This window comes from Lagopus muta, chromosome 12 (assembly GCF_023343835.1).
Source record: "Lagopus muta isolate bLagMut1 chromosome 12, bLagMut1 primary, whole genome shotgun sequence".
Taxonomy (NCBI): domain Eukaryota; kingdom Metazoa; phylum Chordata; class Aves; order Galliformes; family Phasianidae; genus Lagopus; species Lagopus muta.
In genome coordinates this window covers 9155975-9179284 of record NC_064444.1, presented here as the reverse complement: position 1 = coordinate 9179284, position 23310 = coordinate 9155975, and the positions used below count along the sequence as shown (strand labels likewise).

Below are 23310 nucleotides of genomic sequence, written 5' to 3'. Positions count from 1 at the left end.
CAAACTAACTCGGCTCCCGGCTCCGGAGCAGAAGCGGCGGAGGAGTGTTTTTTTTTAAAGCTACAGCTCCCGCTTTGCTAGCGCCGTGTGTGTGCCTGTGCGTGTGTGTGCGTGCGTGTGTGTATGTTTTGTTTTGCTCCGCTCCAGCATGGGCAGCGCCGGCGGAGCCCCGCGGCCCGGGGCGCCCGCGCTGCCGCCCCGGCCCCGGCTCTGAAGACGGCCCGGCCCCGGCCCCGGCCCCGGCGCGGCGGAGGCAGCGCAGCCCGCTCCGCGCTCTCGCAGGGTACACGCGGAGCCGCGGGGGTCGGGCGGGCGGCGCGGGGTGCGCGGCCGGGGCGCGGGGGTGGCGGCGGGGCGGCTCGGCACAAAGGGAAGGCGGGCGACAATGGGAGCGCCGCGTATGGAAAGCACGGGCGGGCCGTGAATGAAACTCTGGCGCCAGTGAGAGTGGAAGGCTCGGGCTGGGGCAGACTTCAAACCACTCTAGGCTATAGTTTGCATTTCTGCTCCTGCATGCGATGTGGCACACTTCTGCAAAATTCATACATTAGCCTGGCTAACGCTCACCTCCATTGGCTGCACCGAAATTGGATGCGATCGGGGTTACGGGGTTCTTTTGCCCTCGCGTTCATCTAAGACATCTCCTTTCTTGTTATGAGGGAATAAGTAAAGGACGCCATGTTGTGCTTTTTTTTTTTTTGGCTGATCGTTACCTTTGGGCACGCCGCGCGTTTCAGAGCAAAAGGCAGAAGTTGGGAGGGCGGCTGCGGCGCTCCGCGGTGGTTCCCCTGACCAGCAGCGGGGAGAGGCGTGGGGTGACGTGAAGCCGCACTGATAGAGCGGCGGCTGCCACAGCGGGCGGGGGTGGGGAGGGAGGGAGAAAGCCTCTGCTTTTTTTTTTTTTTTTTTTTTTTTTTTTTCTTTTTTTTCTTTTTTCTTTTTTTGTGTGTGTGAGGAGAGCTCCGCAGGGAGCCCCCACTCCCCCTGCAAAAGTTTTGGGCACGATCCACTCTGTCACTCGGGACAGCGGTGCGTGAGGCAGCGCGGAGGTGTGTGCAAATGTTGACGGACTTTAAATTTTGGAGCCATCCAGTGCGAGGTTTCGAGTAACCCCATCCCTTCTTTGTCTCTAGGCTCGCTTCTCAGCGTAACCAATTGTCTCCGAGTGGCTCTGGAGGCAGACCCGAGCGGTCGCCGTGCGTGTTTATGGAGACAAAGGTAATGCCCGGCCCGGGGCTCTGCCCCCGGCTCCGCGGGGCCGCGGGGCTGGGGCCGCTCCCGCAGCTGCTCGGCCCGGAGCGCTGCGGCGGGGCCGCTCCGGCGGTGGGGCCGGGCCGCGGGCGGGCGCCGGCCTCCCCAGAGCCGGGCGGAGCGGAGCGGCCGCAGCGCCCGTCGGCGGGCGTCGGTCCTGCTGCGGGCGGGGCGCGGGGCGCGACCCGCGGGGCCCCGCAGGCGCCCGGGCGGAGCGAGTGGGGACTGGCGGCTCCTGGAACCTGCGGTGCTCATTTCACGTCTCGAATGTGCATGAAGGAATTAAACTGCACGAGTGAATAACAGCATTAGTTTCAATTAATTTTTATCCTGGCAACAATAAACTTTAGAAACAAAGCGCTTTTACATCCGCAATTAGTCTTGCTTCCCATCTGTAGTCTTTTTAAGTGCCTGCTCCTCGATTTAACTTTGTCCCTCCTTCAGAGCTGCCTCCTTTTCCGCTCTCCCCCCTTTTTGCTCGTTATCCCTTCCAGGCTGCCGTTTGCTTCTCTTGCAACCTTTCACCTTCCCTGTCCCTATCTGTCTGCTCTGCTCTCTGCAGTTTATTTCTACTGTATTTTCCCAACATCAGCAGCAGTATTGGTTACCATGGCCCCGGGCTATGTGCAGAGGTGGGAAAGCTTCATCCGCCCAAAAGTTCTTAGACTTTTGAAGTCTTTCTTTTAGTAGGATCTGAAATGTATCATCTAGAGTGTGTATTAAATGAACAGTATTCCTGAAGGCTTTAGAGCAAGAAAGGCAACACCCTGGAAAATTCTGCAGTCTTTCAGCATTCTCTGCCCTAGGGTTATAGCCCTGGGCACGGAGCTGAATGGAGCTCTTACAACTGCCTTCTGTTTACCTTTTATGGTTAAAATAACAGCTTAGCAAAGAAGCAACTTCATGGAGAAACGATTCAGTGAAATCATCTCAAGCTGTAGCAGCATAGCTAGTTTAATCACCCCTAGAGAGCTGAACAACTGTGAGCACAATGGGACACAAAATCATTTTGTGTGTAAATGAGCATGGCATTGTGATTATTTCACTTTGCATGGGCAAATAGTTTTTACAAGCAGTACTTATGCAGTTAGCTTAGAAAGGCAGAAAAAGATAAGCTGGCTCTGAAAGATCTTGGTGTGCAATGTTTGAAAAACTAAATATTCAGATAATTTGGGAATCGGGCTCTATTGATTTTGCCTTCAGCAGGTTCCCGTGTTACTTATTAGAGCAGGGTTATTGCCTGTGCCACTAGTTGGGATGCTGTATCCTGTTGCAGGCAACTAAAGAGCAAGGATTATTTTACATGGTTTAATAAATGAATTTAGTTAGTGTTCCTGCAATATTCACCCTTAAGGTTTTAATTTTCACATCAGTATTAGAAAATACGTGCATAAAGACTCACTGGATAAATACATTTAGGATTTTGCTTTGTGCATAAAATAAGTGCATTATTCAGTGTGATGAATTTTATCTGGGTCTTACATTAAGGAGAGGAAGGAGTCATTAGAAATAGTGTTACAGTACCTTAAGAAATGAGAGTGCTTATTTCTTGGAGCACTAGAAGTGCTTTCAGTGTCCTTACGCTCAACAATTACGCCCCCTGATAATCTGCACATAGGAAATGACTGAAGTCCACAGCTCTCATAAACACGTTGGGTTCATTTTTAATACGAATCCTCTCCAAGCAAGGGAAAAGCCTGTGTTCTAATTCTCCCTCCTCCCCCAAAAAGCCGGTAGCATCCTCAGTAAGTATGAGAAGCCATAAAACTTTGAGAACTATTTTAGCTTTCCAGTGATTTTCTATAATTAAGTGTTTTTTCAACACATGCTCTAGCTGAGAGATGCCAAAAGCAGAGGATTGTTCAAAAGGTCCCTCCAGTGAATAGTATAAATTAAATATCTACTGTGTGAGTATGGATGGCCTCACTGAGAATCTCAGGCTTTTTACAGATCAAGGAATTTACTGGTATACTAACATTAAACAAAATCCTAAGATAGCAGCCGTGCTTAAATATGCACAAATAGATTCGGATCACTTGATCTTTAGCTATCTGTGCATATTTTAAAATTGAAGTCTGTGTTTCAAGACAAATGGTTAAATGCAAGACTCGTTTACAGAAGCCCTTTGATTTCATTTGGAAATTGTAACAAGGGGTGCAGATGAGCCCTAATTAGGCGCTTGTTTTGTGAAACTGCATGAGATGTGTTTCTAAGGCTGCACGAGGTCTGTACCTTTATCATTAGTGATAATAGTTAGGGTCTGAACAAAGACAGGGTTGACATTCAGCCTGTGTCTCCTGACCCTTTCATTTAAGTGAGGGAGCACAGACTGAACATGAGTTTGCAGTGCTCTTTGGTAAGAAAGAAAAATCTCTGTGTTGGCAGACAGATGAGGCACCCACAGACTGGTAAACAGAGCGCCAAAATCCTGCAGGTACTTACATACTAAGTTGCTTTTGAAAGTTAGTTCTTTTATTTATGCTATACGACCTATTTACTAAAGCTTGCCCACAACAAGCTCTTGTGGGAAACAAGAAAGCAGCATCTTGAGTCATGAAAGGATTCAATCACTTTCCTTGAAGGTGGTGCTGTAGTAAAAATGTTAATGCCCAATTTCACATCGACTGACACAGAAGTCCTAGGACAGAGCTGGCATTTGCTTCGTGCTCAGTGCAGAGGTCCCTTCTGCCTCCGAAGAGGAAAGGATGTGGATTCACAATGGGGTGATGTATTGCTGTGCTTTAGATGCAGGAAATCCTTTGGAGCTAAACCTGATAAATGCAGTTAGTGGAGACGTTATGATGACTTTATGAAGCTGTCTGGATGTATTAAGATTTTTCAGCTCCTTTCTAATAGCTTAGATTTTGATTTTTACAGAGAATATTTCTAACTGCATGTTCATTGAGTGTCACAGCCAGGCTTCTCGTGCAAAATATTTGCTGCTAAGAGAAAGACGAGACCAGCTTTAGATTTCTAGGAAACATTATCAAAGTAACGTGGGAGAAATGGGAATTCACTTTGTAATGCTGTATTACAGTGCTTCTTAGATGGAAGGGAGAGTCTGGGTGTTTGGTAGCATGCTTGCAAAACAAAATACCAAGAAAATTAGATTATATTCAGAAATATCTTCAGTTATAATGTTTTGCATATGTTGTTTTACCCATAAGGGGGAGAATGAATGGACATTTTCTAAAACTTACAGCAGATTTTTTTTGTTTGCCTTGTATGCTATCTGTACTGATTTAAGGAAAATTAGCTCTGAGACACACGTTTCATGCAGAATAAGCCGTGCTTTTCGTACTGAAGAGAACCGAGGAATTTTCTCCTGCTTTGCTAATTCTTTCCATTTTTAAGACATTTAAGTGTTTTTTGCTTTGTCTATCAGCTGAAGATTCTTGACCCAATTCAGTAATTCTGCTAATTTTCAAACGTTTTTAGTGCAGTAGCCATTAGGTGGATGTTGAATTTGTAATTTCACTTGCCAGATTGCGTAGTGGTTTCTAACGCTTCTTGTCATGAAAACACAGGTCAATTTATATATATATATATCTTTCTGTTTTCACTGCTTCCAGGCATTGCATTCAGTTTGAAAGCTTATTAGTTCTTTGTATCTAATATTAAGGCTTAACTAAAAAGTATCCATTCATTTTGCAATTATTGAAAATAAGACACAAAATTGATCTTAGTTTGATATGAAATTTACTACATGTATGAACTAAATGCCTTAAGTATTGAGGAAGTCACTAATTTAGAGGTGTCTTGTTACTGAGACAAACTTGCAAAACCCCCTGAATCCCAATTCACAAATTGGTTATTCGTTTGTCAGGGGATATTTCACATCTAACACATAAGCCCGCGACCTTTAATTAGAATTTTGCAGTTTGTTTTATGCCCCTTGAGGCTGACACCTTGAAATTTTTTTTTCTTGATTTCTTATGGCTAATAAGCATCTTTCCCTTCCCCTCTGGTACTTTAAAGAAAATGATGCAAATACACTTAATTACAGTGGTGGCAATAATTTGTTAGCTGAATATGTGATCAGGCAGATGCAAAAATGATCTGATTAGATCTGTGATCACACTGAAAATAAAGGTAACATACTGCTACATTTAAGAGAAACTGTTCTTTTTGTCCTCTGTTTCCAGGAGGGAAGAAGCATGTCCCGTCTGTCTCTAACACGGTCCCCAGTTTCTCCTCTGGCTGCTCAAGGAATTCCTCTCCCAGCTCAGCTCACCAAGTCGAACGCTCCTGTGCACATCGATGTAGGAGGACACATGTACACCAGCAGCCTGGCTACCCTGACCAAGTACCCAGACTCCAGGTAAGACTTCTGTATTTTCAGTCTCTCTGCCTCATTCCGTTCATTGCATGGAAATACTCGTGCACCTGTGTGGCACATTTTGGTGTGAAATACCATTTATTATATATTCACTTATGAATAATTCAGTTTCCAATTTATACGTTAACTTCACTAGTGTTGTATAGAAAAAATGCCTGTACAATTTATGTATTATTTAGAGAGCCTATTCATTTTTCTTCTCAGTGTCTTCAGCACTGTACTGCTGCGTGTGAAGCACCTGTTGGTGTCCTGGATTATTTCCAACTGTACCTAGCAACCTATTCCTTTCAGATTTAGGGGGAAAAAATACTTCTTTTTTCCCCTTTTGAGAGAACAAAACAGTTCAGTTATACTAGGACAGACAGATGCTTTTGTTGGCCAGCAGAAATCCTAAAGTCAGGCATAGCTCAGTGCCTCTGTGGCAGCAGCTATGTCCTGTGGGCAGTGGCCAGTATAGCAGCTCGGTGCACTTGCAGCCACACTTTGGATCCAGTTTTTATACTTTAGGGTAGCTGATCAGCACTGAAGATGTTGATGACAAGCCTGGCAAAAAGAATTTAGTTCTGGCCGTATTATCGCAGAGGGAACTCCAGATACATCAAACTATGAACTGAGGTGGCATGAAAATATTGTACGTGTAACACTGTCTCTTTGTTACTCGCCCAGGTCCCAGTCCTCTGGGGTACTGGGCACCACGATGTATGGGTCAGCCTGGGTAGCATCAGACCTGTAATGGTACTGTGAAAGAGATCGCTGTTTTCAGGGTTAAAATATTTTCATTTTAGTAGTACCTGATTTTGATTTACAGTTATTGATCACTAAAATGATTCATCCTTTTGTCATTCTGACTGTTATGCTTCAGAAGGATAAATGCCTCGTGTGTAACCACCAGAAGGTGTAGATGTGTAGCATCGAGGTGCCTGTCAGACTGCTTAAAGGAGACTATGGACTCAAAAGTAATCCAGAGCTCAGGCCAGCGAGTTATCAGAGATTTTGCTACCCACATGGCCAGTATTTCTGTAAAGAGAAGGACTTTTTTTTTCTTTATTGACAACCACTGTAAAGCTCTAGATTTATTTGGGGATTTTTCCTTTTAAAGGACTAGCTTTTTGGCACAGAATTGGCAGGTTCTCAAGCAATAAATGTCATTTATGGAGATACCTTGATATGCTTCTGATGTCATAAAGCTGGACTTGCATTCTCATGCCAAGGAGAGATGCTTGCTACATTGTCTATGGGAAAGAAACAATTATTAAAATACCTGTATCCTATGGTTAGGCTGAAACCATATATATATATATATATATATATATGGTTTTTTTTTCAGAACAGTTGCTGTTTAATGTTTGTGTGGTACTTTAATCATAGAGAAGTCTGTTTGGTGGGGAGAGATTTATAACAGAGGAGCAGACAATTGCTTCATAGTAGAAAAATACAGAGAAGATTCAGTAGTTGTGATGGAACAGCACATCTGTTTCTGCGTTTTAAAATATCACTGCTGACACTATTTTTAAAATGTGCCTCATATCAGACTTGCTTAATAAAAAAATGTACATAAATTCACATATTTTATATAAAGAGAACAGAGTCGTGATTTAAAATCTTTTTCCTGTTTGCGAAGATACCAGAAGCATATTCCATAAGGTTCTGTAGTTCTATTAAGTTAAAAATACAAAACTGTGACTGACCAGAGCTCTTGTGCTGCCAGATGTTTTGCTGTGTACTGTATGTTGTTTGCATTGCAGTATTATCTCATAAGGCTTGAATGCTTTTTCAGCTGCTCAGACTTCAGTTCTTACAGGAGTAAGAGCTTGAAGAGCTAGATCTGAAAATCAGAAGGATTGCATAGCAGCCTTGTATATTTTTACAGCAAAACATAACCCCTTACCACCACCTATGTAGATTGCATTGCTACATGTGTTATGGATGGCGGGTTCACTTTAAGTTTCAAATCAAATCTTAGTTGTTGTGGGTTTTTTTTTCTTTTCTTCTTCATAACTTGGCTTTTTGCAGCAGTGCACTGTAGACTTGGTTGGCTGCCCCATTGAGCCTGTCCTCTCATTCCCACTTAAATCAAAATAAAACTTGCAGTTATTTCAGTGGGGATGATGGGAGCTCCTGATGGTGCTTCACTGCCTGTGTGTGATTCTTCCACAAGGCACAGATTTCCATTGCAGTGCTCTGGATGAGAGAGGCATCTCTTGCAGATGCAAGAAGAAGGAGATAGCTTTTCTGGGTGAGACATCTGGAAAGAATGCCAGAGCACTATTAAATTATGCTCACATGATGATGTGCATGGCCACATATAGAGGCATAGCCATACTCATCCACATGCAGAGTTTCCTGGATTATTTTGGACAGCATATTAAACTCTTGGTTTGAGCATGAATTTATAAGCTTCAAATCCAAGAAATTAAACAAATTTCTAGCTTCTGTTTCAGGGAAAGATGTAAGCATATGCTGAAATGCATTGTTAAATCTTAGCTTGTGTCACATAAAATACAATTTGCACTCACTAAAAGTGAAAGCTGTGGGAATAACCTTCCTGTTCATGTTACAACCTCTATCTCTTTTTCTGTGTTCCAAAATCCCAAATAGACTTTTAGCTTGTAATTTATACAGCACATGCACATTTAAGGACATGTGTATAAACATGATCGTACACAGAGACATCACTTGCTAATGGGAAACGGAAAACAATCACTGAATCATGTTTATCTTTCAATAGTATTTGAAGGAGGCCCAATCCTGTTAGGTCCTAAATGAACTCAGTTTGTGTTGACTTCAGCGGGAGGGAAGAGCTCTCAGCAGCTTGCCAGATCAGGCCCAGCAGGAGCAAGTATAGGTATGACCAGTTCCTGCCTATACCTGCTCTCCAGTCACCCCTCTGGTATGACATAAATTACACCTGACAGCAGGCAGCGTGATACATTTCTTATTGTAATTTGTTAGGATTGACTGTGCTCAGCCCACTCGCTTGCTTTACTTGTCTGATCCCAAGTTATGTGGTTAGCCCTAATTCATGGAAACAAAGGACCTGATTCTGGGAGTCTTACTCACGTGAGGGAAATAGCTGGCAATGTAAAGTTGGAGAACTAATTTTGCATTTCAGTGATCCCAGAGTTGTTTTGGAGAAACTTTGATGAAGTCTTTGATGGTGTTCATACTACAGTGCAGCTGCTGGGAGAAGAGAATTTGTCCATTGATTAGATTTGCATAAGCAAAGGGAGCCAGATTAGGCATTAAATGTGGCAGATGCCCTCTTTCCAGTGAATTTTTATGGGCTACATAACTTCTCCAAAGAAGAGAACACTGGAGCAGCACACAACTGTTGTGGCAAAAGGGAAGGGTTAAACAGCCACTGCCAAGGACAGTTTCTAAACTAGACATGCTCACCTTAGTCTTTACTCTTACAAGTTTTCCCAGTTGGCTTTTTAAATGAAACACCTTATAAATAAGTAAACTGGATTTTCAAAGGGTGAAAGGCAAGGGAAAAAAGAAACAAGCAAAAGATACTGTGAGCAGAAACAACGTAAACACAGCATAATAGTCACAGAGAGGATCTCAGAAGTAGTAGTATTAATCCCTCTGCTTATAACTAGTTGAAGCTGCTATTCTTGTATACCTGAAATTGCCATTCAAGTTAACAAGTTTTGGGGGATTCATGGAGACTGGCACTGACTTACTGCATCTAAGGCTCACTTTCTCTAGCTTAGTTTTAGTAAGTTTTCTCACCAAAACTGCCAACTCTGATAGTTGTGAGCTACAGGTGTGTAAAGCAAAGAAAAAAAATATGTTGAATACTCTTACTGTCAATATCTTATTTCTAAAGTAACCAGCTGAACAGACCAATTATTCAACTTTGAGAGCATTTCCTCTAGAAATTCCATTGATGTTTTCACCCACAGGACCTCTAAAAGCAACCCCTTCACACATTGACACTTGAATATGGATTTATATGACAGATTATAAGGGAAGTCTGTAAAGACTTTAGCACATCTATAAAGTGAGCTGCAAATTGTATTTATTCAAGGGAATGTGGTAGCTCTTAAAAAACAAAAATAAAAAACAACCAGAAATCCAAGCTTTTAATGTGCAAAGTCGAATACCCAAAGATGCTGCCAAATCATCCAGTCTTCACTGAGTTCAGTGACAGATATCTCATCGACTTTAAGTGGAAAAGAACTAAAAGTTCTAAATCCCCTTATACCACAGCAAGCACACACTTTGCCATTTCACTGAAAATTTTGATATGATTTTTAAGTTGTTAGAAAGCAGAATGACATTTTTTTCATTAGAAAAAATGAAAAACAGGCCTGTTCTTTTTACAGCCCTGTTTAACATTTATCTCAGAGAATTGCTGTGAGCTCCCTGTGAATTGTTCAGCTATAAAGGGTAAATATATTTACTTTACATTCTTGGTTAATTAGTATTTGTTGTCTAACCCTCTGTTAAAGATAAATATGTTATTTTGTGAAGCAAGGTTATAAGAGGTCTCACTTCCAGGAGCGTTGCTCATGTGTGAGAAGTGAGCAGACATCCTTGTAATTGAGGCAGAGGTTCCCTGGTCGGAGCAGTGTGGTCACACAGACCCAGAGGAGCTTCCCCAACACCGCTTGGCAGAACAAGGTGGCTGGGACCTGCCGGACTGGACCTGCCTGCCTTCAGCCTTTACTCTGTCTGGTTAACTGAGAACACCCACCTTTTTTAAAGTTTTCTTACCTCTTTAGGAAAGCAAAACTTGTTGGCTCTGTGGCCCAAGGCAGTGCTGGTGCTAACAGTGCATGCCCTGACCTTGAGGCACCTTGGCTTCTGGAGATGGCGTCCACCCATCTGGAGGCTCTGCCCTCCAGAGAAAACCAGCACAGGCTTTTCTTAACAGTTTCAGAAAGCAGTGATATGACTGTAGGTTTTAAGAGGCATGGTATAATTTTCCTGTTTTCTCTGCCTTATTTTCCTCTGAACACACGATCTTTTGGAGGGAATTTACAAAAGAGCCGCCTAAAGTTTCGGACTTTTTCTTGTCAAAGCAAACTCTATTCTTTTATAAAGCCACATTTGGACAAGCTCTCCTAGCAAGCATGTTCTTCTGAGCCCAGCTGCACAGTAAGTCATCTAGATTCCCCTGTTGCTGGAACTCAGCAGCAACACCGAAGATCTTTTCTTCTCCCCACCTCTCTGCAGTCACACCAGGCTGGACTGAATTCCAGGCCAACATTCTTCTCCAAGTTTCAAGACTCACCTGTTGTAGCTGCCAGACCATGACTGCTGACACCGTATAGCCAGATACAGATTAACTCAAACACATCCAATACTGAGATTGTCAAAACAGATTTTCCACTTCACCCTTTACAACTAAAAACTTCCTGTTCTTCTTGGGAGAGAGCAAGGAAATTAATTCGGATGTATTCAGTGTGTATAATTCTCCAGATTTAGCACACGTAAGAGCACGTAGGATCAGTCCAGTGTTACCACCATTGACTTGTTAACTCCTCATCAGATCTGTGGAGTCCTGATGTTATTACAAGAAAACAATGCCAATTATCAGATCCTGTCATTCACCACATACTGGCAGAAGGGTGTAAATCAGTTCTTAAACAAATCCTCCGCTTTGGCCAGGAAGTTAAGACCAAATTTGTTCATAACCAGAGGCTGATTGTGGCCTCTAAAACACAGTGCATTTGTGGTCAGGGTTGCAATTTGGAGCAGAAAACTGCCAGCTCTCCTGGGTCCACTCGCTCTCTTTTGATCCTGTATAATTGTTAGCATCAATACTAACCTAGGGGTTTCCAAAACCTCTCAATTCCAATTCCATACCACGCTGACCACAGCTCACTCATGCAGTGTGTGTGTATGGCATGTTGTCCCTCTTCAGTATCTCTGCAGACCTGCTTAGTGATGCTCTTTTAGCACAACGTGTGCCTGCCGTGGCACATTATACGAGCAGTAAGGTACTGCTCTTCCCAGTGAAGTCGTCTGTGGGGTGGCACGAGGCTCAGGCATAACCAGGCTAAAAGGCACAGTCTATTACCCAAAAGGCAAAGTTTCTGAATTGGTGCCTACAGCCCACATTCGGGCAAAGCTCTACAAAACGCACCTGCATATGAGTTGCAGCACAAAGCTCATTAATTTTAATGGATATTGTGAACTTGAAGCATACATGGGCTTTAAAGGAAAACACTTGAAGAGGTAGGATTGTTTTCCTGTGCTACTGATGCTCAGAGCTGCAGAGCCGAGGTATGGCACCAGCATGGTGGTTGTGGTGCACTGCCACTGGAGTGCTGAGCTTGCCAGGGGCCCTCCAGCTCTGCTGCAGAATACAGCAAGGAAAGGAATAGAAAAGCAGAAATTTTGGTTATGCACAAAGCCTTTTCTGAATTAACATAAGAATTTTCATTGAGATTAAAATCATTTTCTGTTACATTTAATGCACCTGTAATTAACAGAAAAATCTTGAGAGTTTTTCTCATTTGGTTGCTGACTGGGCAGGTCTTTGGTTTCCAAGGGAATTCTGACCAGCAGAACAGTTAATGGGAAGAAAAAATCCTCAAAAAACCCTTTCTGTATCCCACCCTTCTTTCCCCCCCAGCTTGCATCTAAACCTGTGGGTGCTGTGCTTACCTGAGTGGAAGCTGGAATCAGCAAAGAACTCTTATTTCTAGATTGCTGAATCAAGTAATGGAAAAGGAACCAGGCATTCCCTGCTTGCACAGCAAACATTGCTGTTTTGTAAAGGTGCTGTGTGGCTGCAGCCACCTGAGTCCATGCAGCTCTCTGGGAAGCGTGAGAAGTTAGGGGCAGGATGGGAGCTGCTTCCAGGACCCAGCCAGCAAAACTCCTGGGTAGCACGGAGGTCAGAGTATGGCAGGCAGAGGTGGAAAACCCTTCATTCTCCTGGCTGGACTCGTTGGAGCCGATGTGGCAGCCGCCTCAACAGCGCCAGGCCTGAAAGGAGCAGGGCATTGCCTGGCTAAAGGAGGTGCACTGGATGTGGCCTCCATGGAATAAAAATCTGCAACAGGGAAGTAATTACAGCTGGGGATAATGACTTAGATACCCTGTCTCTACATTCTATTAGAGGGAAAAATCCTAGAATCAAAGTCTGCTTTGAGAAACTGAGCAGAGCTCATGGAAATAATACACAAAAACAGATCTGCCTGTGTTAACTATGGATGCTGCTGCATTTCTGCAGTGGTGGTGGCTTTGGTGGTAAAGGAGAACAAGCCCTCTAACGTAACTGTTCAGTCCAGTGACTGTGAGAGATGGGAGCAAAGGAATTTGTATGGAAACTGATTCTTCAGACCTGTCTGTGTCCATCTCTCCAGGATCTCTGACTAACTGGCATGTGGGGAGCCACAGCAGAGCTGAGCTGTCTGCTGTGATAAAAGTGTTTACTCCTTACTGGACTTCATAAATGCTGCCTTGCCCAGCACAGCTGCTGCCCAGGGACTGCCTGCAGGCTCTGGAGAGGGAAGCAGAGCTTATCCTTCGGGAACACAAATCTTAGTGTAATTGGGTGCAGAGATTGGGACCTGTCAGTGAATGAATTATTGGTATGTTTACTTGGAATATTTGATGAAATGTATGACAGAATGTTACACAGCTAGTCTCTGATGAACACTTTTTCCAAAATTATTATTTCTCTGCATACGTATATATATTACAGCCTGAGCTGTGGAGTTCTAGGCACAAATAGGTATTATAGCATGTAGAAAGGGGAGGATTGTGCTACTGTTGGAGAGGACAAGATAGCAAACCACACTCATCCACCTGACAGAAATAAAATATGGCTGTGTTGCTAAGCCCAGCACAGCCTGCTCAAAAGGCCTGAAGTTGAGAAAATTCCACATTCCTGATCTAGATATTACCTTGTTTGGCTTGGCTAGTCAAAAGGGAAGAGAGAGGAGGTGTTCTCTATGCAATCTGTCCATCCAGGCTATGGCCAGAGGGATGTCACTTGTGGCCTTTGAGAGCAGCTCAGGCCTGCTGGGCTGTGTCTCTCCAATATCTTCGGTGCAAACTCAGATGACCATGTCTCGTTTTCTGCTCTTCTCTGTTCTCCTGCAACAATAACTGGGCTGAGTTTAGCCCATTAGAATTTCCCTCCTTCCTGTTTACAATGGGTTAAAAATCAGTCTGTTTAAAAATCAGTCAGTTAAAACTCACACATAGAGCCCAGAAGACAGGGAGACCAGTAGTTCAGCATTTTCTTGCTTTAGCGCTCTGTATTTATAGCAGTTTCTGAGGTTAGTTGGTTAAGTCCTTTGTCATTTTTCTAATTCCTTCTTTTGCTTACCACTCACCTCTCACCTGGCAGGGTACTTCAGTGCCAGCAGCACAATTTAAGTATTTTTCAGCAGTTGTTTTCAGGGCACTAACATGAAACATGAAAAGCATCAGCATTAGCAGCATGGTTTGAGAAACAGCTCCCATAAGATGCTATGGAAGTAACCTGTCTCCTCCTTTTATGTGCTGCTAATGGAGGCTGCTTTTCTGCTGGTGAACACAGTGCAAAGTACTGCACCTTTGCCCAGTTTTATAGTTGTAGCAACTTCCCACTTAAAACAAAGGGGAATCCCCTCTATTGATGGTTTTCTTTCTTTTTTTTTTTCTTTTTCTTTCTTTCTTTTTTTTTTTTTTTTTTTTTTGTATGCTGTGCACCCAGTAGACACAACACATGGAGAGGACTTATGTTAAGATGTGGGTTTGGTAACTTTGTGTTGGAAATCATGTCCTGAGGTCACAGCAAACCACTGCACCAGCAAAGCAAAAGAGATGCTACCTCTTCATATTTGGTCTTTGAGTACACATCACTGGTGTTTGTCTTGTGATTTATAAACTTTTGCTTTATAATGACTCTGCAATGGCAAGTAGACCTGGTCTCCTTAGGGGGATATTTCATGAACTACTTAGGAAGTTTATAAAAAAGAGTCCCTAGATTATGAAGCAAGGGGTATCTGTTTTGTAAGGAACATGTTATGAAATGAATTTGTCTTTAGGCCTAATTTAATTATTTTAATGATCCCACTGGTGGTTGTTGTAGGTGTCGTTCTGTGTACATATTGTGACCTACATGCTTGTGATCATTTATGAAATCTAAGATTTAAAAATACATTGGGCCTTATTAATTCATTGCCTTCTATCACTGAAGTAAATTGAGGTAGTTTGGATATTAGTACACGGGGCCAAATCTGTCTTCCAGTGAAGACAATGAGAGTTTTACTGTAAGCATAAATGGAAACAAAATAAGTCCTGTTCTTTTAGAAAAGTGCCCCAAATAATCCCTGGTGTAACTGTTCACTGCTGTGGAGTGATGCCAGGAAAGCATATTGATGTGAAGACAGGAACTTGTCAAAGATATCTGAAGGTGTAAAATCAACAGGCAGGTGAGCACAGAAGAGTCCTACCCTTACAGGTAGGTGCATGTGCCTTTCCTGGTCAGGTGGCCTTCAAAAAAAGAAGACTTCATTGGCTTTGAAGGAGATACTCCAAATTCGTACCCGTAAAATTGAAAATAGAATTAATCTATTCATGGGCTAATAAAGTCTTTAAGAACAAACTGCATATTTAAATAGAAGAAATATGTAGGCATGCAAACACAGGATTCAATTCTGAAAGCACAGAGGAGGGTAGATCTCTCAAGCACAGTGACAAGGTGATGCGGACCATGCTAGGCTATAGCTAACGCAGGTTGTGCCCTAAACTGCTGTTAGCTACATCAGTTCCGCCAAGTTTCTTTGTTACATGAATGTAACAAATAGATTAATATGCTTAGTCCTTGCAGCACAACAGCTTGCTCCATTGTGCTATTCTGACATCAAATGAATATTCTGCTGAGTGAGAACGGGTAAGTATTGCCACTCTCATCCCCGGTATAACTGCATTGATACAGTGTTACCCAGGATGGTGGCTCTCCTAACATGATTTTGCAGCTGGGAGAAGCTGCAGAGTTAGAAATAAGCTCCAGAGTTATAAACTCATATCTCCATGCTCTATCCACCAAGTTACCTACTCTTCTAACTCATCTGCTGTGATTAGCATGCATTTTATTTTCTAGTACTTAAAAATAATTTGCAGGCAAATTTTAAGAGATTTTGTACTTTGGTATTTTTGTTGTTGATGTTTTCACCTGATTTGCTCTTGCTTGAATCTGTGCTAGGAGGGCTGGCTTTTAGCTTAGCATGCGTGCACTTACTGCATTCCTCATTGATACAATCCCTGTGATGACTGCCTGCCTGCCAGAGCTGGGCACCAGACAAACAGGCTAAGCAGAGGTATTCCAGTGTTCATATGTACTGTATTGATTTCACTCTACTGTAGTATGGTATGAGTTCAAAGGCTAAAATTCCTGCTTTTTTATCTGCTGAGGACCACAAAAAGCAATACCTGAAAGGAATCCTGCACGTGGATGCTGGGAAGCTATTATGCAGCACTTGCAACGTTACTCTTGGTCAGACTCAGAAAGGATCAGTTGGCAAGCACTGGAAACTGAGATTTTCACCGTAAAGCTGAAACGCTGAAGGAATCCCAGTCCAAAGGGCAGGCTGCCGTTACGCCTCTGTCCTAATGGAGAGCAGATGCTACCAGTGCTGCAGGTAATCCGTTTAGATCTGGTAGAAGCTTTTGCAGCAGCAAATCTCTCTCTTGAGAAAGCAGACAATGAAAAACAGGGACTCTTCTTTTAACATTGGTGTCATACTGTGTTGATGGTGTTATGCCAATGACTTGTATGGGTATGATTACATCAGAGGCTGCAGATTTGGCATTTGGGGAACGTGGTATGCCTTCAGGGAGATCACTGCCTAAATTCTGCCATTGCAAAACTTACATATAATTTCACGGACAAACTTGGCTAGTTGAACTCCACGGGAATCAGTAGATGACAGTAGAAAGAAACTTGGTCCTCCACTTGTGTTGGGGTTGTCTGGGAGGGAATGAGGGCTGAACTTGGGCCAGAAGTACTTACCACTGCTTTTGAAAGAGGAATAAATTCAGTGATGGCTTCCCCCCCCCGATTAAAAAGATGGATTTGTTGCCAGCTGTAAACATTTCCTCTTCTGTTCACATCCAGTTATATTCTGTTTGCAGATGCAAGGGTTAAAGTGGGAGCTGCCTTCTGTTTTCAGTTAAGTCAAAGGATGTTTTGGCCTTGACTTCACTGGGACCAGAATCAAACCCATGACCATAGTATTGTATTTAAGAATGAATCTCTCTCAGTCACATAAAAAAGCCAGGTTCGACTTTCAGCACCTCATCATAATCCAACAGTTAACAGTTTTCTTATTACTTTCAAGTTTTCCCCAAGCTTAAGCCCAGAGCATCCTCTGTGCAGCAGGTATATTGATTGCCGTCTCCCTCTGGGGTGCCGTTTCCCCCTCTGCAATAAGGCCCCCCACTCTTTTCTTCCAGAATGTGGCTTGGGAGCCTGGTTCTCCCACTTGATGTATCTGTGCATCAGTGTTTCTCTTTATCTGCTCCTTCCCTGCTGCTGGAACAAAAAACTTAGTGGAAATTGCACTCTGATTCTGCCTTTCACCTGCCAACCAGCAAAAAAACTGTTGCCCAAGTCTTCCAACTTGCAACATACAGATGTAAGGTCTTTGTTGGTTGTTTTCCCTTCGAAATAACTTTAACAAATTATTATTGACATGCTCAGTTTCTCTAAGGGAGCCAGGAAAAATACATTGCATACAGCATAATTAAATGCAAAAATAAGCAGCAGCATAATTCAAGCATTGTTTTAAGTGTGACAACAAAAACATGGATAGAAAAAACTGGATACAACTTCCAAATCACTTGCTTACAGAGAATTGCAAACAGCTGTGGCCTTGGGCGTGCCCATAACTGCCCCTGGTGTTTTTGTGCCAGAGCAGTGGTGTGAGCTGCATGAGGTATTCAGCAGTGTGGTGCTGGGACTGTGCAAAATAAGTGTAGCTTATTCACCAGAGAACAAAAAGATGGGGTGCAGGAAAACCAAATGGAGGATGAATGTAAGATAAGCTCTTTTTTCCATATTATAATTCTCAGCAAGAGAAGAGTTACCAGTTTCACAAATTGGCATGCCAGCCAATTGCCAGTATTACCACATGGCCTGAGTTGTAAGCAGAAAGTTAAATTATCCGTACCCAGAGTCGCTGGTATCATTCTTGTTCATGTCAGTGGAGAGCATCCTGATGTAGTGGAAGGCAGTGGAGCTCCTGGCAGGCTGTGTCCAGCGGCTTTTTTCTGCTGGCCTGGAAAGAAAGAAAACAGTAATAGGAAAATGCTCAGCTTTCACATGCTTGTGCTCAGAAGTGCAGGGATATGGCTTGCACAGATGAAATATTGTAGCAGTTTGCATGAGCAGTGGGCACCAAAGCGTGTTAGCTGTCACTATTTGCATTTTATAAAGGTGGTGCAGACTATGAGCGCCTGCTTACTCCCACTGTGGGCTGAAATGTGCTGGTTTCACAGCACCCACACGCACAAAGGATGAGGGAGGTCAGACTTGCACCCTGAAAAGTGACTGAGTTACATCTAGAATTTTTTCTGTCTTCACTGAGACCCATTGAGAGTTTCTCTGTTGACTTCAATGAGCAAGGATTTAGGCCATTTACATTAAAATAAAACCAGTATCTGCATGTTTGCCAACCTCCCCACATGTTGTACAAGGTTGATGTTAGTGGCAGCAAAGTCCAGACATACTCAGATTTGAAAATCTTTGTAAAAGTGTGGTTGGCTCCCACTTGAAGTTACAGCAAGTAAGAAGAAAGAGGTGTGACAGGCAACCCTTTATTCATCAGGTCCCTCATAGTACTATGACTTAGGGGTGTTTAAAGGAATAGCAAGAAAAGGCTTGTATAGGCAAGCATGTTTTATTTGAATTGTGCATCTTCTCAGGTATTAACTTAATTCTGTTGAGTGCCCACAACTCCCACAGAGTTTGAACTGAAATGCAGTTCTTGCAGGATTGGGACCTTTGGGAAACTAGAAAGCATTAAGATGCTAGCTTGGGAGTTTGTTTGAAATCAAAGAATTTTTGTTCCTGCACTGATTTTCATGGCCAAAATTTACTGTAAATTCTCTACTGAGAAAACATGAAAGGCCAGGAACTCTCACAGGGCTCAGATAAGAGCAGCAGCAACAATGTTATAATTCACATAGGATACTTGTAGTGATATAAATTTGTATTAGTATTTTTAATCTTCGCTAATCATTTGGATAGAAATTCAGTTGGAATGAACTGAAAGAAGAGGAAAAGTAACCAGAACTTCATACTGAAAAAAGTGATAGCACTGGAAGGAAATCAGGCTAATGCACTTGCTTTACTTAACTAATGTACTTATTTAACTCAAATGCTAGTCCACAGTTTAAAATGAGATTAATTCCTAGATGCACAGATATTACCTATAGTGTATGAACTCCTGAGCACTTACCTGGACTTTGGCGTATTCCACCGAAGAAAAAAAAGCTTAGCTCCTACCTGCAATGAATTTTGTGTTTTGAGGGTTCATATCATAGTTTAATATCATTTGGTTGCATCTGTTAGAATGATGCAGTCAGCCAGAATGTGTCCCTTGTGCTCTTCTCAGCCACTGCGGCCTGCAGGGCCCAGGGCGGCAGAGCCAGCCTGGCAGACCGCAGCGATGCGTGGGGCTGCACTGCTGTTAGCACAGCCACCCTCCCAGGGATGGCACCCACTTTGGTACATTGGGTTTGTGCCACCTGCATCATTCCGAACCGAATTAGTGGCTTCTGCCCATGTTCCAGGGAGCTTTATGCCAAGGGCTCAGGGGCGATGAGGATGGGCTGAGTTCCAGTCACAGCAGGACCTCACAGTTTGCACCAATAAGGCAGGCAGCCTCCTGGGTGTGACCAGCAAAATGGTGCACAGCAGAGGCTGTAGGGGATAAATGCAAATGGTATGTTTAATGGTAGGCTGTATCTCACGTTCTCTGTTACAAAAGATTAAAAAGACCAGTGGAGCAGTGTCAGTAGCACACAGGGAAGTTTTACAGAGAAATGCAAATTCTACCTGTATTTGAAAGTTACATTTTTTTTCTTGTTAAGCACAGCAAATGCATTTCACGACTGACGACTGAAATGAATGTGTCAGAATTATGATGTGTTGGTAGGATGAGTGCCGTTCTGTCTGTATGTGTCTCTACTTATCCAGCTTATAAATGTGGTTATATGCTGAGCAGAATGAAAGAATTCGTAATACAGCAATTAACATACTAGAAACTGTTTGTTTAGTAAAGTCTTTTTATAGCTGTTAAAATAACACACTAAAATATACAAATGCTAGTTTAATAAGGCAAAATAAAATCATTAGCCTGACTTAGGGCTGGATTCTGCCACCATTACTCATGGCTAAGCAGTGCTTTACTCAAGAACTGTTTACGGGAGATGGGTGGCAGAAGCAGGCCCTCGGGAAATGAACATGTTGCTGATAAATTTGGGATGAGCAGCCAGTGCTGATGGGCCTAATTCCAGACTCCCAATGAGGTGAAGGGCTATGGGTTAATACCATAATAAACTTGGTGGAAATGAGACGCACGGAAATGAAAGCACTTGCAGTCCAGATCTCTTTGACCACTGCTCTGCTTGCTCTTACTGTGTGACTGCTCCCTCCTGCTCCTCCCCAAGGAGCTGATGGGATGCTCAGCCATGCTGAGCAATGCCAGGCTTTTGATGACGAGAATTTCTTAACACAGGAAAAGGCATACCCCTCTGTACCAGGATTAGTGCTTTCAGTGCTATGTTATAGGCAACACCATCTCTATAAATTTAAAAAAATAAAAAATAAAAATAATATATATATATATATGTGTATATATATATTTCCATGAAATTGTACATCAAATAGATACCTGTGAAAGTGTCTGAAGTGTGGAGACAGATTGTTAGCAACAAGCAGAGAGAAAGAGCTACAAGATCTCTTAACCTTATCACCATGGATGCTTTGTGGTATTTCAGAAATAACAGCTCATTTATACTTCAGCGGATTTTACTGCCTGTTGCTTCAGTGGTCCTCAGTTGATAGTAACATAGAACTGAACACATTGTTTTCTTTACCTTTGTTTTAGTGACAAAATCTATTACATACTAATTTTGCTTTTCAGTTGAAAGTGCAAAAAATCTTGCAGAACTTTGTAAGAATGATTCTCCATGGCAGATGATAATGTTCCTTCTGGATTATTGACTTTTAAAAATACATGTTGGTACTACATACACTAGCTCTGACCTATTACAAAAATAGATATTCAAGCCTGAACAGCAAAATATGAAGTATTAAATCTAGATAATAGATCCTGCAGTTCCTCCAGGTCCCAGTTAATGAATGTAATATCCTTCAAAAGCACTGCAAAGTGAGCATATGGCTCAGACAACTCCTATAGCATTCCAGGGCCAATGTTAGAAGGCTGGCATGAGAGGTATTCAGGAATTAAGAGGCGGATGAGCCTGTTACATTGTGTTACTCTACTCATCCCTCCAATAAGATAGGACTGTACTATTTGATACTTTGTTAGAGCTAAAAAGAGAGGTGCTGGGGGTTATAGGTTTACTATCTCCCTTTTTTTCTCACAGATCAGCTGTATATCTGTGGTCACTGACCTGTGCCATCAGGACTGGGCTCCATGGCTGATCAGAGCATGTACACGCCCAGTCAGAGCATCTAGGAGATGGGGGACTCCTCTAGTCTCTTACTAAGGGCTTGAAGTCTGCTCCCCACTAGGGACACAAAACCTGTGCCTGAGATGGGATTCAGTGTGTGGGACCTGGTACATGGAGCAGAGCACGTGTGACTGCTTGGCTTTTGCAATTTGCAGGGTAGTGGTTTGCACCCCAATTTAAGATTCAAACTCTTGCCCAGTGAACACTTTTTCCTGTCACTGTGTAAGTAAGATATTTAAAAGATGCTTAAATCAAAATTCTCCCTGGCTTGAACACCCTCCAGGCCAAATGTATGTCTGGGGAAATCTGAGCTGACCAGGATGTTGTCTTTGATTGTAATGGAAACTAGACTTGTACTATCACAGAAACTTTTGAATTGGAAGGGATATTTAAAGGCCTTCTAGCCCAACTCTCCTGCAGTGAACAGGGACACCTACAGCTTCATGAGGTGCTCAGAGTCTGGTCCATCCTGATCCTGAATGTCTCCAAGGACAGGGCATCCACCAGCTGGGCAACCTGTTCCAGTGCCTCATCACCATTATTGTAAAAAAGGCCTTTCTTATGTCCAATCTAAATCTCCCCTCTTTTAGTTTGAATCCACTTATCCTTGTCCTATCACAACAGACCCTGATAAAGAGTCTGCCCCCTTCCTTCTTATAGCCTCCCTTCAGATATTGGAAGGCCACTATCAGGTCTTCCTGGAGCCTTCTCTTCTCCAGGCTGAACAGCCCTGTGTCTCACAGCCTGTTCTCATAGGAAAGGTATTCCATCTCTCAGATCATTTTTTTTTGTCTGTATTGACCCTTGAGGGATAACACCTGTCTCTGATTTCCATGTGGACATTGACCAGTGACCACCACTTTCTGGGAATGATCTTGCAACTAGTTCCTCATCCATCGAACAGTTCACTCATCAAATCCATATCTTTCCTATTTGGAGAGAAGGATGTTAATGGCGGACTGTCAAAGGCCTTACTGAAATCCAGATAGATTAATTCAGTGTCTCTTCCCTTGACCATGGACACACGCCATCATAAGAAGCGACAAGGTTGGTTGCTTTTTGGTTGGAAACTGTGGCAGACCCCTTCAGTGATGAAGCCAGTGCCGCATTCGTGAGCAGTGAGCAGAGTTCCATGCTGTAGGCAGTGTCACTTGTTAGTGCTATTTTCCCATAATTGGAAAGGGTTTAAAATCACTGGTCATGCAACAGGTGATGAAAATATGCTATAAAAATAAAACAGCATTTTTTTAATTGACGTCCACACTAATTATAGCTGAAGATTTAAACTGAGGCAAATCAGAAAAACTTCTGCAGCCATATGCAACCTTTAGCCACATTCCTGGCAGTTTGGGGCATGAGGGAGCATGAGTCCCAGCTTGATTGCTCTACCATCCCTCCCTCCTGGCTGCCATTGGAGCAGGAGGCAGGGGACAGTGGCCATGTTCTCCCTGTCCCTCCTCTTGCCATCCCTCCTGCCCCTCACCCAGGGACCAAACTGCCTGGCTGCTTGGATAGCCGTGTCAGATACTGTGGTACTCTCCAGTCTCTTGAGCACCTCTGCTCCCATTCACAGCAGTTTTTTGCAACAAAGCAGATAACAATATGTATCATGCCCACCTTGAACAAATATTTAGGAGATAAGCATCCCTTATGGCTCAGCAGAAGTGGCTGGACTCCACTTACACACCCAGCAGTGCTAACACATGCAGCAGGGTGGCTTCAGGTCATGCTGGATGCGGCTGCCCTGGCTCTGTTCCAGCTCTGAACAACCCCCTTCCTTCTTCCTGTTGCACCTCGCACAGCCTCTGTTCCTGCAGCCTCACAACAGCCAGGAGCTGCATGCAGTCAGCAGAGCCTGCATGGTGCAGGAGGAGCTGCAGAGCTCTGTAAGCCGAACAGGAGCGGAAGGGAGCAGGGATGGAGCAAGGATGGAGCAGGGAACCAAGCAGAGTGCAGCCCCACATGCTGGAGGGGCTCACCACAAGCATTCCTCTTTTCTTCCCCGCTCTTTCCATAAAAACAGAAGAGAGCCACGTTTAATGACAGTCCTCTGTAATGCGCAC

General features: G+C 43.3%; 1 protein-coding gene across 5 annotated transcripts in view; it reads left to right on the top strand.

Moving 5' to 3' along the window:
* Positions 1–23310, top strand: part of KCTD15 (potassium channel tetramerization domain containing 15) — a 198873-nt gene that overhangs the window by 157492 nt on the left and 18071 nt on the right. Inside the window, exons 1-3 of one of the 5 annotated variants that reach the window (XM_048958691.1) lie at positions 191–283; positions 1134–1218; positions 5397–5572. In XM_048958691.1, the coding sequence (XP_048814648.1) occupies positions 1207–1218; positions 5397–5572 (188 nt within the window). In that variant the 5' untranslated portion in view covers positions 191–283; positions 1134–1206. Of the gene's footprint in view, positions 1–190; positions 284–938; positions 1050–1133; positions 1219–3941; positions 3975–5396; positions 5573–23310 lie in introns of those variants that run through there. The other 4 variants (XM_048958693.1, XM_048958692.1, XM_048958690.1 and 1 more) reach the window with 4 other exon arrangements.